Below are 14,232 nucleotides of genomic sequence, written 5' to 3'. Positions count from 1 at the left end.
AAATAGTTGTTTTAAAGGATATTTCCTTAAAGGCATTTTAGATAATGATTTTTTAAATAGTTTTTAAATATTTTATGCCTCCTTACAAATTTTTTCTTTTTTAATGATGCGCATGTCAGAGCAATCACCATACCGGTCGTACGCAAAATGTCTTGGGTTCGATCCCCAGCCAGTCAGACATCTAAATGATGAATTCAGAAAAAAAAATAGTATGGGGCTATGATTCGAAAAAATTGCGTAATTTTTCAAACAAACAAATACAGTAACCGTTGAGATGTCTTTTTAACCGACTTCAAAAAGGAGGAGGTTATCAATTCGGCCGGTATCTTTTTTTTTTTTTTTTTTTTTTTTTTATGTATGTACAGCAATTACTCCGCCGTTAGTGGACCGATTTTAATAATTCTTTTTTTATTGTGTAGAGACGAGCTGCGAGTTGGTCCCATTTAAATATGGTTAGGATCCATCGATTGGTTCTGGAGAAAAAGAGGGGAACTCCTCCACCCATGTAAATATAACAGCCATAACTTCGCCGTTTATGAACCTATTTTAATGCCTTTAATTTCGTGTGTGGACAATTGCTACAAGTTGGTCCCATTTAAATATGATGAGGATCAGAGTGGGTTCTGGAGGCAAAATATGTAACTCCTCAACTGATGGGTATAATTGAGTTTTGTTTGAAGATATTTGGTGTAGGTTCTAATGAAATTGAAAAACCAGTTTATCTTTGACTATTTAAGGGTCTGATAATGTGGCTCGGAGTCAAAATATGTAACTCCTCAACCGATGGGAATAATGGAGTTGTGTTTGAAGATATTTGATGTACGTTCTAATGAAATTACAAAGCCAGTTCATCATTGACTATTTAAGGGTCTGCTAATGTGGCTCGGAGACAAAATATGTAACTCCTCAACCGATGGGAATAATTGAGTTGTGTTTGAAGATATTTGGTGTAGGTTCTAATGAAATTGAAAAACCAGTTTATCTTTGACTATTTAAGGGTCTGATAATGTGGCTCGGAGTCAAAATATGTAACTCCTCAACCGATGGGAATAATTGACTTGTGTTTGAAGATATTTGGTGTAGGTTCTAATGAAATTGCGAGGCCAGTTTATCATTGACTATTTGAGGATCTGATAATGTGGCTCGGAGACAAAATATGTAACTCCTCAACCAATGGGAATAATTGAGTTGTGTTTGAAGATATTTGCTGTAGGTTCTAATGAAATTGCAAAGCCAGTTCATCATTGACTATTTAGTTAGGTTAGGTTGGAACATATAAGACAATATAAAACTAAGCGAGCAGGGCGCGGCAGCGCCCTGCGAGCGGGCGGTTCCAATCAATGTAAATTCAGACCTTACCTTAATTCGTGATCTCGTTTATACAATTTTATATTGTATTAATATAAATGTTATTATGTCATCACTAAAAAGGGTGAAAAAAAATTTTTAACAAAAAATACAACCGACTTCTATGTCACTACAAAGTAAAAAATAATTCAAATAAATGTTGGTTTAGTACATATTTCTGAAGTCGGCGCTCAATATATTTCGTTGGATAACGATGTCAACAGCGTATCTAATATGAGCGTATCAATATATTTCGTTGGATAACGATGTCAACAGCGTATCTAATATGAAATTTTTTTACTAAATGCAATATTACAAACATGTTGTTTTCCTCATAGCAAATAACAAATGAATCCTAGAACCTTAAAATCATCAATTTGCAAGCGTTTATTTCTGGATCTGACAATTTTCTCAAGAACAATTACCATGAACTATCTCTTTGAGAAAAATAAGAACATAGCATACAAAATCTCAGTTTTATATCGCGGTCACAAATCTTCTTTGAGGTTAAAGATAAGGCTCATTGCACACTAATATGATGATCTATTCATCTTTCGAAATAAATGTGACGTTAAAAATTAATATGTTCATAGTATTTCTTTCTTTGGTGATTGTAAACCAATATAAAATTTGATTAGAAGTAGTTTGATAGACATGTACATTAAAACTTAGGTAATTAAACATAATTTTATCAAAAACAACCAGTTCAATAATAACGAAAATTTTACATTTTTCTAAACCATACAAAAAATAATTTAGCTTTATATGCTCTATCAATATTGCACGTGTGGAATACGCCTTACAGTCCATAAATTAAGGGAAACGGCATATATCTTTAGACATTACATGTGATTTATGATATTTGTGTATCAACGCCTTAAACTATAAACAAAGCTTGTTTTTCTCACAAACACATTTTATTTTATCTTCAAAATGTTTACGCTTACAACAACACATGAAGATTGCGCACTCAAACTATATTTAGTTCAAATTTATCAGTTCTACTAAATGTATTTATTTATTAGTATCAAAATATTCTGAAGGTGGTAGAACCCTTTGTGGTTCGACTCCGGCGGCACCACCGCCACACCTATTTCTGCCTCATAACAGCAGTGTCAAACGCTGCTGTGTTCTGGTTTGAAGGGTGTGGTAAGGGAGACATATTTATCCAGCTTAGTTCTCAGGGGTAGCGGCGCATCTGTGGCCGACCTCAGGTAGGAATATCTACCTAATCCTATCTAGAGTTGATTATAGATGTTCATGGGCGGCAGTAGCCACTTACCATCAGGTAGACTGCATGCTCGTCTGCTACTTCTATATACACGTATTAAATTAAACACGATCAAATTATGTAAGTATAAAATCAATTGTAGATCTTCGTAGTAATGCGATTAGGCAATCACAGTAATTTGAATAATTTAGATATAGTTACTCTTAAAAGCAATGCTAGCAATGGTTGAAACTCTACCGAATTCCCATTCCAGACACACCTCCATTTTTTCAAAGTTATGCGCATATTACACGTTAATTATCACGTGCTTTGACGGGAAAGGAAAACATCGTATGAAAACCTGCACGCCTAAAAATACTTAATAAAATCTGAAAGGTGTATGAAGACTACCAATTCGCATCTAACACGGTGAACTATGAGGTAAATCCCTCAATCTGATTGGACCGTGCCCAGCAGTGGGAGAATAATGGGTTGACGTTCCGTTAATTAAACGCTTTCTACACTCACAGCCCCACACTAGGATTCCCTGCGTCGTGGGTGCCATCGACACACACAGAGACAAATACACAAACACCCAGACCCAGAAACAGAAATCTAAATTCATCTTTTAGATTGTCTGGCCGAGGATTGAACACGGGACACTGCGCGTCACACCGGTATGGTGACCACTCCATAATCAAAATTAATGTACAATCGTATTATAGAATTATGTTCTTTTCTAGTGTTACTATCATTGGCATCTCAAAGAGCAGAGTTCTTGGTACTAGAATATTCTGGAATAAGCTGGCTGCAAGAGTTAGTGGAGTACTGGAAGAAGCACGAGCGAGGGTCCCTGCCTGGTCTCATTGAGACCACTGTCGTCCTCTATATAGCAAGTAAATTTTAGTTTTTAGCATGCTTTTAAAATTTAAAAAAATATTAAAATTTAAAATATTCACTGTAGAATAATTTTACAAGTGCGAGTCGAACTCGTACATGGAGGGTTCCGTACAACGAAATTTTCATCTCTCTTTTATTCTTAGTATTTTTTATCATAGTAGCCGTAGAAGTAAATGCATTATGAAAATTTGAACTGTTTTTTTTATGGTTCAACAGATAAAGCAAAAAATGTTAAAAAATAGCTGTTACATATATGACGATTTTATTTTTAAGGTTTTTATTTTAGTATTTGTTATTATAGCAGTTAATATACCAGTGCATGTACTGTAAATATCAACTTTCTATCTATGACGGACAGACATACAGACAGCGAAGTCCCAATAAGGGATTTTTACCCTAGCCCGGTATGGAACTCTAAAAATTTAAGATTTTCATTGATAAATATCTGTATCTATTTTACAGACTTACCAATATTTTAAATTATTACAATACTTGTTGTCCCTAGGTTTAATCTGGGGTGAAATAAGGTCTTTATGGACGGGTGGCCTTCTAGACTACATAAGTGATCTATGGAATATAGTGGACTTCATCACCAACGTATTTTACATGGCTTGGATTTGTTTGCGAGCATCTTCGTGGTATATTGTACAGGTAAATAAAATACTAACAAATTACAATTACAATAGACTCAACTAATTCACTTCAATCTTATGAAAACAAAGTAACAATAGGCTCTACGATTTTTTCCGAAAAAACTAAGCAGAACTTATGGGTCAAAACAGAAGGATAAGTTATTTCCAAGATAGTCTTAATCTAGGAATTCAATCAAGATTCAAATTCTTGCATAAATAGTGTTAATCGATGAAATGTCACAAGCAGTAGACCTCCATAAACCTGGATAAATAAATTTTATGGTACAGGTAAAAAAGGTAGATAATACATATCTTCTTCAATACGAGAAGACTAGACTATAAAATAGTCACAAACAGTCTTATTAATATTCACGCCAAAATAGAAGCAATAGCTTCTTCTAATGTATGCAATATACGCTACGGCCTACCTTACTGTGTTCAGTTCTGTTTGTAATGACATCTATTGAAGACTATGACGCACCATACGGTGACTATAAATAATTACCTGACCCGGTAAGTTTTGTACCGCCTCAAAATCTATTTATCAAATATATTTCATTTAAAATAAAGCCTATGTTACTCGTGGATAATGTAGCTTTCGAATGGTGAAAGAATTTTTAAAATCGGTTCAGTAGTTTTTGAGCCTATTCATTACAACCAAACAAACAAACAAAGTTTTCCTCCTTTCCTTCCTAGTGTAGATAAACTAAACCTGCGCAACTAAACCGTGCGGTAGTCCGTAGCGTGTATGGCTTTCATAAGAGTGCAACTAAAATAACATTTATTTCCTCAGCGTGATTATAACAGAGGCTTAGACCCCTGGTATCCCCGTGAACGTTGGGATTCCTTCGACCCCATGCTGCTCTCCGAAGGCGCATTCGCTGCCGGCATGATCTTCTCTTTCCTCAAGCTGGTCCACATCTTCTCCATCAATCCTTATCTCGGACCCCTGCAGGTCTCTCTCGGTAGAATGATCATTGACATCCTCAAGTTCTTCTTCGTGTACATGTTGGTGCTGTTTGCTTTTGCTTGTGGTAAGTATTCCATAACATATATATTTATTTTAGGTATATTTTGTTTTACAAACGTTAATGATTTCTGCCATTTGTAGTCGACAATGAAGTCTGAGCGGTGACACAGTTTCATAGCCCGTTTTATTACATTTTATCCTTTAAAATATAGATACTAATCTTACAAATAGATCCAAAAAGAGTTATTTTATTTTTAATTCTACTGGCAGCCAACATAATACTTTTTAAATATAATAAGATGTTATATATTGTATTAAAATAGATACTAGCTATCCGTTTTAATATAAAAAGTATGTACATAATTAAGACATATTTTAATTTAGACCTAGTTTTATAAGAACAAGAAAACCGTCAATTATAATTTTACTACATAAAAGTGTTTATATTCATTATTTATTTTTAGGCTTAAATCAACTGATGTGGTACTATGCGGAATTGGAATCGAATAAATGCTACCACTTGCCCAGTGGCCTACCGGACTTCGACATGCAAGAAAGAGCCTGTACTATTTGGCGACGTTTCTCTAAGTAAGATTCTAAAAAAATATTAAATTTTTCATCATTATTGTTTAATATTTAACCACATTTTTATTGTATTTCTAAAAAATAGAGTGATATGTTTCACAGGTAAAGTTGTATTCAATATTATTTCTGGTGAAAAGTATGATCGTGTATCTATTTTTAAATTCTCTAATCTTATATTTGTAAGCTTCCGTCCACTTTTAAAGTTTCCTTTGCATAATTTTACCTATTTTACATACTATTGAAATTAAATTACATAATTTTACAGGTTTTAATAAATATATAGATTACTTTAAAATCAATATTTAAGAATCCATGTAACAGTGTCTATACTATTTTTACGTCTTTCAACGAACGAATAATACCATTCCTTTCGACAGTCTATTCGAAACCTCTCAATCTCTCTTCTGGGCGTCCTTTGGATTGGTGGACCTCACCTGCTTCGAGCTGACCGGCATCAAGAGCTTCACCAGGTTCTGGGCGCTGCTGACCTTCGGCTCCTACTCCGTGATCAACATCATCGTGCTCCTCAACATGCTTATCGCCATGATGTCCAACTCATACCAGATTATTTCGGTTAATTTAACTTTCATAAACTATATTTTTTATTTGTTAATTTGAAATATGAGTAAAATTGAAAACATCTTGTTTAAGAACTTGATTGAAACAATATGTAATGAGAAACAATAGGTAGTGATACATTTGTTAATTTGAAATATGAATAAAACTGAATACCATTTTGTTTTAGAAGTTCATTGAATATTATGTATTAATGTATGTAGGTAATGAAACTCATAAAATGTAATTCATTTAGCATTTAAGTTCACGTTTAATATCGATAACAATGCAAACAGCCAAAAATATTTAAATATTTAAAGGTGCTAATGAAATAAAATATCATAATAATAATTGTTAGAATTATAGCTGTAAGATATGAAGAATATTGGATTAATAAAATAAACACACATAAAATAACTAAACATACAAAATTTCCAATAAAATATCGGACTATCAATATGCCAAAAACGACACTGATTCGCCTAATCAGCAGAAATAAAAAACTAACTTATACTATATGATTTGTTTATATGAGTGACAAGCAACATTGTATCATACAAAATTTTCTTAATGCCTTTTTTTAAAAAAAACAGGAACGGTCTGACATGGAATGGAAGTTCGCTCGAAGCAACCTGTGGATGTCCTACTTCGAAGACGGAGACACTGTGCCACCGCCCTTCAATATGATTCCAACTCCAAAACACATTAAAGGCTTCATGTCGCGAATGCAGAACAAACGGGACCGAGGATCTATCCTTGTAACTATATTTTACATTATTCCATAAAAAATAGTTTTTTTTTATTATAACTGAAAGAGACAATATCCAGTTCCAGACAGTTTAATGTCATATTGGAATAGGCGATTATACATATTCATATGTATTTACCAATTAAGAACAGATTTTTAAGCAGGCATCAGCCAGATGCAGAAACCATGAAGACTGTATAGATTACGACAAACTGATATATTAATTTAGTTTTTTACTGTACTGTGCTGTTGTAGGATAAAAGGTATCCTATGTAATTTTTTTAAACCCTGACAACGTGTCTATAAAATTTCGTGATATTAGTAGGCTGTCGTAGATTTTTTAAAATTTCTTATTGCTGCTTGCAGAAAAAGTCGCGAGAGAAGGCGCGTGTTCAACACGAGATAATAATGAGGACTCTGGTAAGGAGGTACGTCACGGCTGAACAGAGAGCGCGTGATGAGGTGGGTGTCACTGAGGATGACGTCATGGAAATCAGGCAGGACATTTCAACGTTGCGTTACGAATTGATCGATATCCTGCAGACCAACGGCATGAAGACGCCGAGAGTTAATAAAGATACAAGTACGTAAACTAATGAAGTAAGAATAATACTTGAACCTTTTGTTGGTAAAGTAAATGCTAATTGACGATTTAAAGTGAAGTCATTACTAATTACTTTCTTAATATTGCCCAAAACCTAAATCTATCTGTCTTGTTATAAATTTGGAACTAAATTTATAGAAACAAAACGATAAAATTATTTCTGAATGCATTTAATACATATAAGGCGATATCAAATAATTATTAATATAATCAATACTTTCTTAGTTGCTGGCAAGAAAGGTAAAGTGATGGAGAGAAGAATCCTGAAGGACTTCCAGATTGGTATCGTGGAAGGTATAATCAAGGACGTAATTACAAAAGAAGGCAAGCCTAAGGATGTGTTCAGTCAAATTGCAAAAGCTATCCAAAGAAAAGGAAGCGGAGACGGAAGGTTAGTGATTGTACATAACTTTTCATCGTCGTGAATCACTGTGCTACTGTGTACAATGTATCTTGACAATTTTTTTTTAAGAATTCTCAGGCTCATGTTTCCAGGTCACGATGTTTTCCTTCATCATCTAATTAATAATCACCGTGTGATAAATGTGATAATGTGCGTAATATCACATAGTGATAATTAATTTCAAATACGCACATATCATTGAAATAAGACATGCGATAAAAGCAAAAACAGATTGTGATATTCAAGCAATCGATTTATGGAAGAATAAAACAAATATAACGCTCACTTTATTGTAATTTTACAGCAAGAAGAAAGATTGGAATGCTATGGTCCGTAAGGACACATTACGTAAAAATCCTATTGGGTCTACTGCTGAGGCTACTAGTAGACGAACAAACAGACAGTCGCTACGAGCTCATATAATAGAGAATGTGGAGGCTAGGACTATTGATCCTGACAAACTATTGGGTAAGAAGGACAAATTATATAAAGAGGATGATGTAAATATATTGATAATCTACTCCGTTCTGTTCTTACATTTTAACAGACGGATTTTCAACTTAAGCTTTGGTAAATCCTAAAGTATGCCTAATTGTATTTGTGGAACTGCCACCCGTATTATTTTATTATCATCCGTTTGATAGGAATCAAGTGTTATTAACAGCAGTGTTGCCCTACTGTGTTCCAATTTATAAGGTGTGGTAAGGGGGACGCACTTTTTCCAGACGTTTAACCTTAGTTCTAACGCATCCCTGATAAGATCCTGATCTTATCTAGGGTTTATTCAGCGACAGTCGCTTCTTACCATCAATTGGACTACTTTATCGTTTGCCACATGTCCAATTTTATGAAAGACGATATCACCAATGCGCTTTAATAAAGTAGAACAAAGTTAACTTGATATACTTGATATTACAGAGTACAATCCGAAGTTGTCCGACGTGAACCCAACGGCGCGAGTGGCGTATGCTAAGTTCATGAAGAAGAAAATAACATCAGACTACAAGGACCGAGAAGAGAACCCGAGAGAGTCCGTGAGCGAATACAAAGTAGAGGACGAAGTCTTCGAAGCTAAGGAAGTGAAGAGAAAGAGCACTAAGAAACGTGATGCTCCTGGTAATATTGATATACTTTTGCCTGTACATTTATCATTTTAATACTAAAACTAAATTCTAATAATAATATAACTGGCATGAGCTTACTTGCTGAATCGTTGATAATAAATAAGTAATTTCTTCGTAGTTTCTAGCTACGGACTATCTACTTTCGGCTACTTTTTCTTTAAGATTATTTTGGAGTATATGTTCTCGATCGCGACTTGACTTTCATATTCCGCCTGTCGTACATTCGAAGCACATTAATAAATAATAAATACTTATTATTTTGGATATTTTACATAGAAAAAAATAAGTTTTATTCCATAAGCTGCTTAATACCTATAGTAATACACTACGTATGCAAGTAATACGTACACCTAACCTAAACAACAACTTGTCTAAAAAAAGCATAGAAATAAAAAATATAACATTTTAAATAATTAAGCTTTTTCCAACATAAATTAAAGATAAATTAATATTGTTTGAAATAATAGAAACGGTTGCGCTTTCTACAAATTTTCCCGTAAAAGATCTACATTATATTTTCTCTCTTTAAATTTTGTATCCGATATGCATAGGTTTCTGAATTTGCTAAAACGTACAATTCAATTCAGGTATACCTAAGAGCTTTGTTTGCTAACGCTACATCCAGTTTCCATTCAGAACGAAATTCGCTATTGTTTTTAGATTTATTTTACTTTTATTTCAATACGACATTCATTCCACTTCAGTAGATCGTAGTTTCAATCACTTGCTATATCAGGTGCCTATCGCTGTGGCTGTCTTATAAATATAAGTTTTTACCCTTCCAATAGATTTCCCTTCCAATGGTTCATTATATAAATAACATTTTCTGCCATCATGCATAGCATTCAGAGTCAGGACTCCAATACCCGAAATCCCTGATGATGAAGCCAATTCAAATGAATTCCAAGTTGAAGCTGATATAGAAGACACAGGTAAATCCCGTAGAAAAAATGTTATTCGACATTATTAACATTTAACATGTAATATTGTTAGATCTCAAGTAATGTGTAATAACTACCCGTGCTAAGCATAAACCACCTTACCTACCAAAAAAGAAATTTCATATTAATTTTTACTTACTTAGAGAAATTGTTTTTAATTTTCCTCCCTCAGTAATTATCGCTTTAAATAATTCCCAGGCCAACCAGCGACATCTGGAGAATCTGAAGCAAAATCGCCTCAGAAAACTGAGGCATCAGAAAAACAACAAGCGCCAGCTCCTCCAAGCGGTGAAAAGCATGTCGTCATTCAAATGGAACATGAGTCTCCTAATAAAAACCTGTACATGACAAAAGAAGAAGATGAAAAACTTCAGAAACCGCTTGAACCCACTCCTACTCCTGCTGGGCCAGAACTAGTTCTTTCAGCTGCTACATTAGAAGCTGATCACAAAACAACAGAAGGTGCAGGGCAAGAAGAACCAAAACCGACTGAGGGATCACCTCCAACAGAAGAGCCAAAGCCTACAGAGGGAGCAGAGGGATCACCAGCAGAGGGAGAAGGATCATCAGCCCCTGAGGGAAATGATAAACCATCTGAACCATCAGAACAACCTGCATCGGACCAACCAGCCGATTCAGACTCAAAGCAAACAGAATCAAAATCAGAGGAGAAAACAGATTCCGAGTCCAAGCCAGCTGAATCAACTTCCGATCAACCAGAGACTTCCAAAAAGGATGAATCTGGTACCAAGGAAAAGAAACCGAAGAAAGACAAACCGAAATTCACCCCCGCACCCGTACCAACTACTGTTGGCGGTCGAGGCAAGTCCAAAGCAACAGGAAAAATGATTTCTGGCTGGATTTAATCCTTGCAATGACCAATTACCGACGTATTAGTGAGACGATAAATATAATCCTAAGATATTAGCAATAATTAGTATTTAAATTGGTAACTTATCTAATAATGTATGTTTGCATTTGTAATGCCTAAAATTTGTTTGAGATTTATAAATTTTATAAATGTTTTGTGGATCGTATAAGTATTGGAATTTTCTTTAAAAAAGAATGATGCGGATCAAAAACAATAGAAATTATAACTGAAAACTCAAAAAACATATACTACGGAATTTATTTATAATATTTATTCATTAAAAATAAAAACATAAATGTCAAAAATATAAAAATAAATGTAACACATAGTGTCGTTTTCTACGCTATTTGTACATCACGTACTCATTCTACATTATGTAACTTTTTCAAAAATATTAAATGATCATAATTTGCTAGAATCATTATATACAAATGTTCCACTATTTTTCGACATAAAATGTAGATGATACAAAATAATTTGATTCGCAGAAAATTTCATAAAATGTTATTGTAATATTTCATGATACTACCATAGATTAGTAAAGATACTTCGCCGCCTTGAAATTGAATGAAGCCGTAAATGGCTTATTATAGTAAGTTCTTTTTTTGAATTCTTGACAAATAAAACATTTTTAGAGAAAAAAATACGAATAAGTAACTAATACTGCGTAATTTACAAAATTAATAAATAAGTATTTCAAATATTTTAGGGACATTTTAGCACGGAGACGTGGCAAAACTTTTTTACGCAACTATTTCAATTCTCAAAACTGGGCACATTTTCTAGTTAGGAGTGAGTAATCTTTACTAATCTATGGATACTACATGATACTCCATTAACATAATCGTCCTTCATCCTTTCTGTTTCCACGTTTTTCCTAGTACTATATTTCGTTTACATTCGAAGTAAGAATTTAAATGAGTATAAAACTCATAATACACTGAAAATAATTAACTTTAATATTAGTCAAAGACTTTTTTTTTAATCTAAAAACAAGATTACTTTGTCGCTTAAAAATATAGTTAATCTTTGCAATATTATTTTCAAAATATAACGTTGAAAACATACTTTATTAACATTTTCATGTTGATAATAATTTGATAATCTTAATGATATTCAAATTAATCTAGCCTTAAATTGGCTTTTTAAACTTCATGAACACTCTGTATAAAATTAATTTAAATAACTTCATTCGCTCCCATACCCATTGTTTACTTACTTTAATGTAAAAATCGTTTCAACCAAAAATAAATCGTTTATTTTACGTCTGGGCATTTTATTTTACCATTTTACAATTAATTTACAACAAAGGATTAATTAAAAGCAGTTATACGAACCGGATAGCCTGAAGGTGTTTTATCTAATAATTATTATGTCGTGGTCACAGTTTCTTTGATAATAATCACTTTAGATCTTATTCCCAAGCGCCCAAAGGGTGAATTAAAATACCAGATTTTAATTTCATTGAGGGATTTATCGGTGTACGAAGCAGATGAATCAGATGGGATTTGAAGGCGAAACTACCACCACACCTATTTCATCCCAATAACAGCAGTTTTAGGCGCTGCCATATTCTGGTTTTAAGGGCGTAGTAAGGTAGACATACTTAACCGAGGATTTCCAACTTATTGCTCAGAGGACTTAATGCTCAGAACTTATTGCCTATATTGCCAACCTCGGTAGTGGCAACACATCTGTGATCGGCCTAAGATAAAACCTTCTGTTTGGAATTTGTAAAATGTCCATGCAGCTATTTATGATCATGTGGACTTTGATTGTTTTCTACTTCAGACTACTTGAAAACACTTTGCTGGAGACTTATTTCGAAATAGCTTTGTCCAGAATACATCCTTATACTTTTTGCGTAGTTTTACGCAAATAACTTGATACTATTTATAATCGAAAAATTCTATTTATTAATCCTACCAGAATTTCTCATAAATAATTAAAGATAAACAGGTGAGTAATACTAAAAAGAACGAAACATTTTTAATTTGTTTACACAGTTTATTATTCCCAAAATATTACAATTTATAAAAACAATACAATTTTTCGATACAATATGGTTGTTTGTAATTCAAAAGTTTAGTAAAATATTTTTGTGTTTTAATTGCAGTTTTTTACATAATATATTTAATATAAATAAAATAAATATGTCGTCAAAGTTGATAAACGTTGATACAGCATAATACTTCCAGGAAAATAGTTATTTCTCATTTAAAATTCTTTTAACTAAAGAATTAATTGAGAATATAAGAATTTTAATTTTTCATAATACCCTCATCAAATACATAATCTTATCAGAAGAATATAAATAATAATACAAATGAATAAATAGGTTCATAATTATAGTCAGATTATGAACTTTATTTTTAATGGATTTATAATATAAAAAATAGGGTTTGAAGAATCCTTCATGAAGGTTTTTTAAATTACGTAATGTAAAACTCATTTCATAAAGTAAATCGTTTTAACGTATTGAGACAGAAAATATTTTCGTGTCATAGTAGTTTTAAGTAATGCTTAAAGCCATCCCGTTCTTGGTTGTCTCTTGGTTTGAGTAAACGGTTATATATTGACAACAACAATATAATACGATATAAAATATCATTAAAGCGACAAAAACGGTCTATCAGACATTCATATTAGTGAATTTGACGCTCTGAAACTACACGTCTGCTCGCTTTTTAATCTTTAATTTCATATCGTATCATTGCTGTTAGCCAAAAGTACTTATAGACTTATACGTTTCTTCAAATTATTACCCACTCTCCCACAAGTGCCTGGGGCCACTGCTTCTCTACCAAACTGCTTCAATGTAAAAGGAAGAGCGCACAAATATCTAACATGTGTCACATGTGTTTAAACTTTAAACCGCCCATAAAATCTTCGACAATATTAAGGAGTTAGATATTTTGACGTGACAACGTCTTAAATTAGGTTGCGGCTGGGAGTCACTTATGAAAAAGTGTAACGCCCGGTAACGTTACGATGAGTCACCGAACGAGAGAGAGGCCCGCCGAATGCCTTGCGTCTCTCTCCCACTCAACTATGATCGGTCTGCCGCGCGCGCAGCACTAGAGAATTAGGCGCATTGAATCGGCGCATGCTTGTGTCTCTGTCTTTGTCTTTCTCGAACGTTCTTGGCGTTGGAAAAACAAGAAAGCGTCACAATACAAGTTCACACGTGTGGTTAAAGTATCGTCAGCTGTGTCTGTAGTGAAAATATGGAGTGCTTAGATTCGTCATTTATCATTTACAACAACTACAACAATAAAGGTAAATAATTGTACACTGATATTTCATTATCGTAAACTATGATTGATTGATTAATTGTTAGAT

General features: G+C 33.4%; 1 protein-coding gene across 1 annotated transcript in view; it reads left to right on the top strand.

The window, feature by feature from the left end:
- trp (transient receptor potential) overlaps nucleotides 1–11,418 on the top strand; it is a 36,020-nt gene extending 24,602 nt beyond the window's left edge. The window contains exons 10-20 of the mRNA XM_073089372.1: nucleotides 3,301–3,453; nucleotides 3,963–4,108; nucleotides 4,883–5,123; nucleotides 5,524–5,647; nucleotides 6,022–6,217; nucleotides 6,793–6,957; nucleotides 7,314–7,530; nucleotides 7,777–7,942; nucleotides 8,259–8,422; nucleotides 8,873–9,070; nucleotides 10,218–11,418. Of these exons, the coding sequence (XP_072945473.1) occupies nucleotides 3,301–3,453; nucleotides 3,963–4,108; nucleotides 4,883–5,123; nucleotides 5,524–5,647; nucleotides 6,022–6,217; nucleotides 6,793–6,957; nucleotides 7,314–7,530; nucleotides 7,777–7,942; nucleotides 8,259–8,422; nucleotides 8,873–9,070; nucleotides 10,218–10,885 (2,438 nt within the window). The 3' untranslated portion in view covers nucleotides 10,886–11,418. The remainder of the gene's footprint in view (nucleotides 1–3,300; nucleotides 3,454–3,962; nucleotides 4,109–4,882; nucleotides 5,124–5,523; nucleotides 5,648–6,021; nucleotides 6,218–6,792; nucleotides 6,958–7,313; nucleotides 7,531–7,776; nucleotides 7,943–8,258; nucleotides 8,423–8,872; nucleotides 9,071–10,217) is intronic.
- Nucleotides 11,419–14,232: the final 2,814 nt, after the last annotated feature.

Source organism: Epargyreus clarus, unplaced genomic scaffold (genome assembly GCF_041222505.1).
Source record: "Epargyreus clarus isolate Ecla_fem2 unplaced genomic scaffold, WU_Ecla_fem_2.2 ptg000029l, whole genome shotgun sequence".
In the NCBI taxonomy this organism is placed as follows: domain Eukaryota; kingdom Metazoa; phylum Arthropoda; class Insecta; order Lepidoptera; family Hesperiidae; genus Epargyreus; species Epargyreus clarus.
This window is presented reverse-complemented; position numbering and strand designations above follow the sequence as displayed.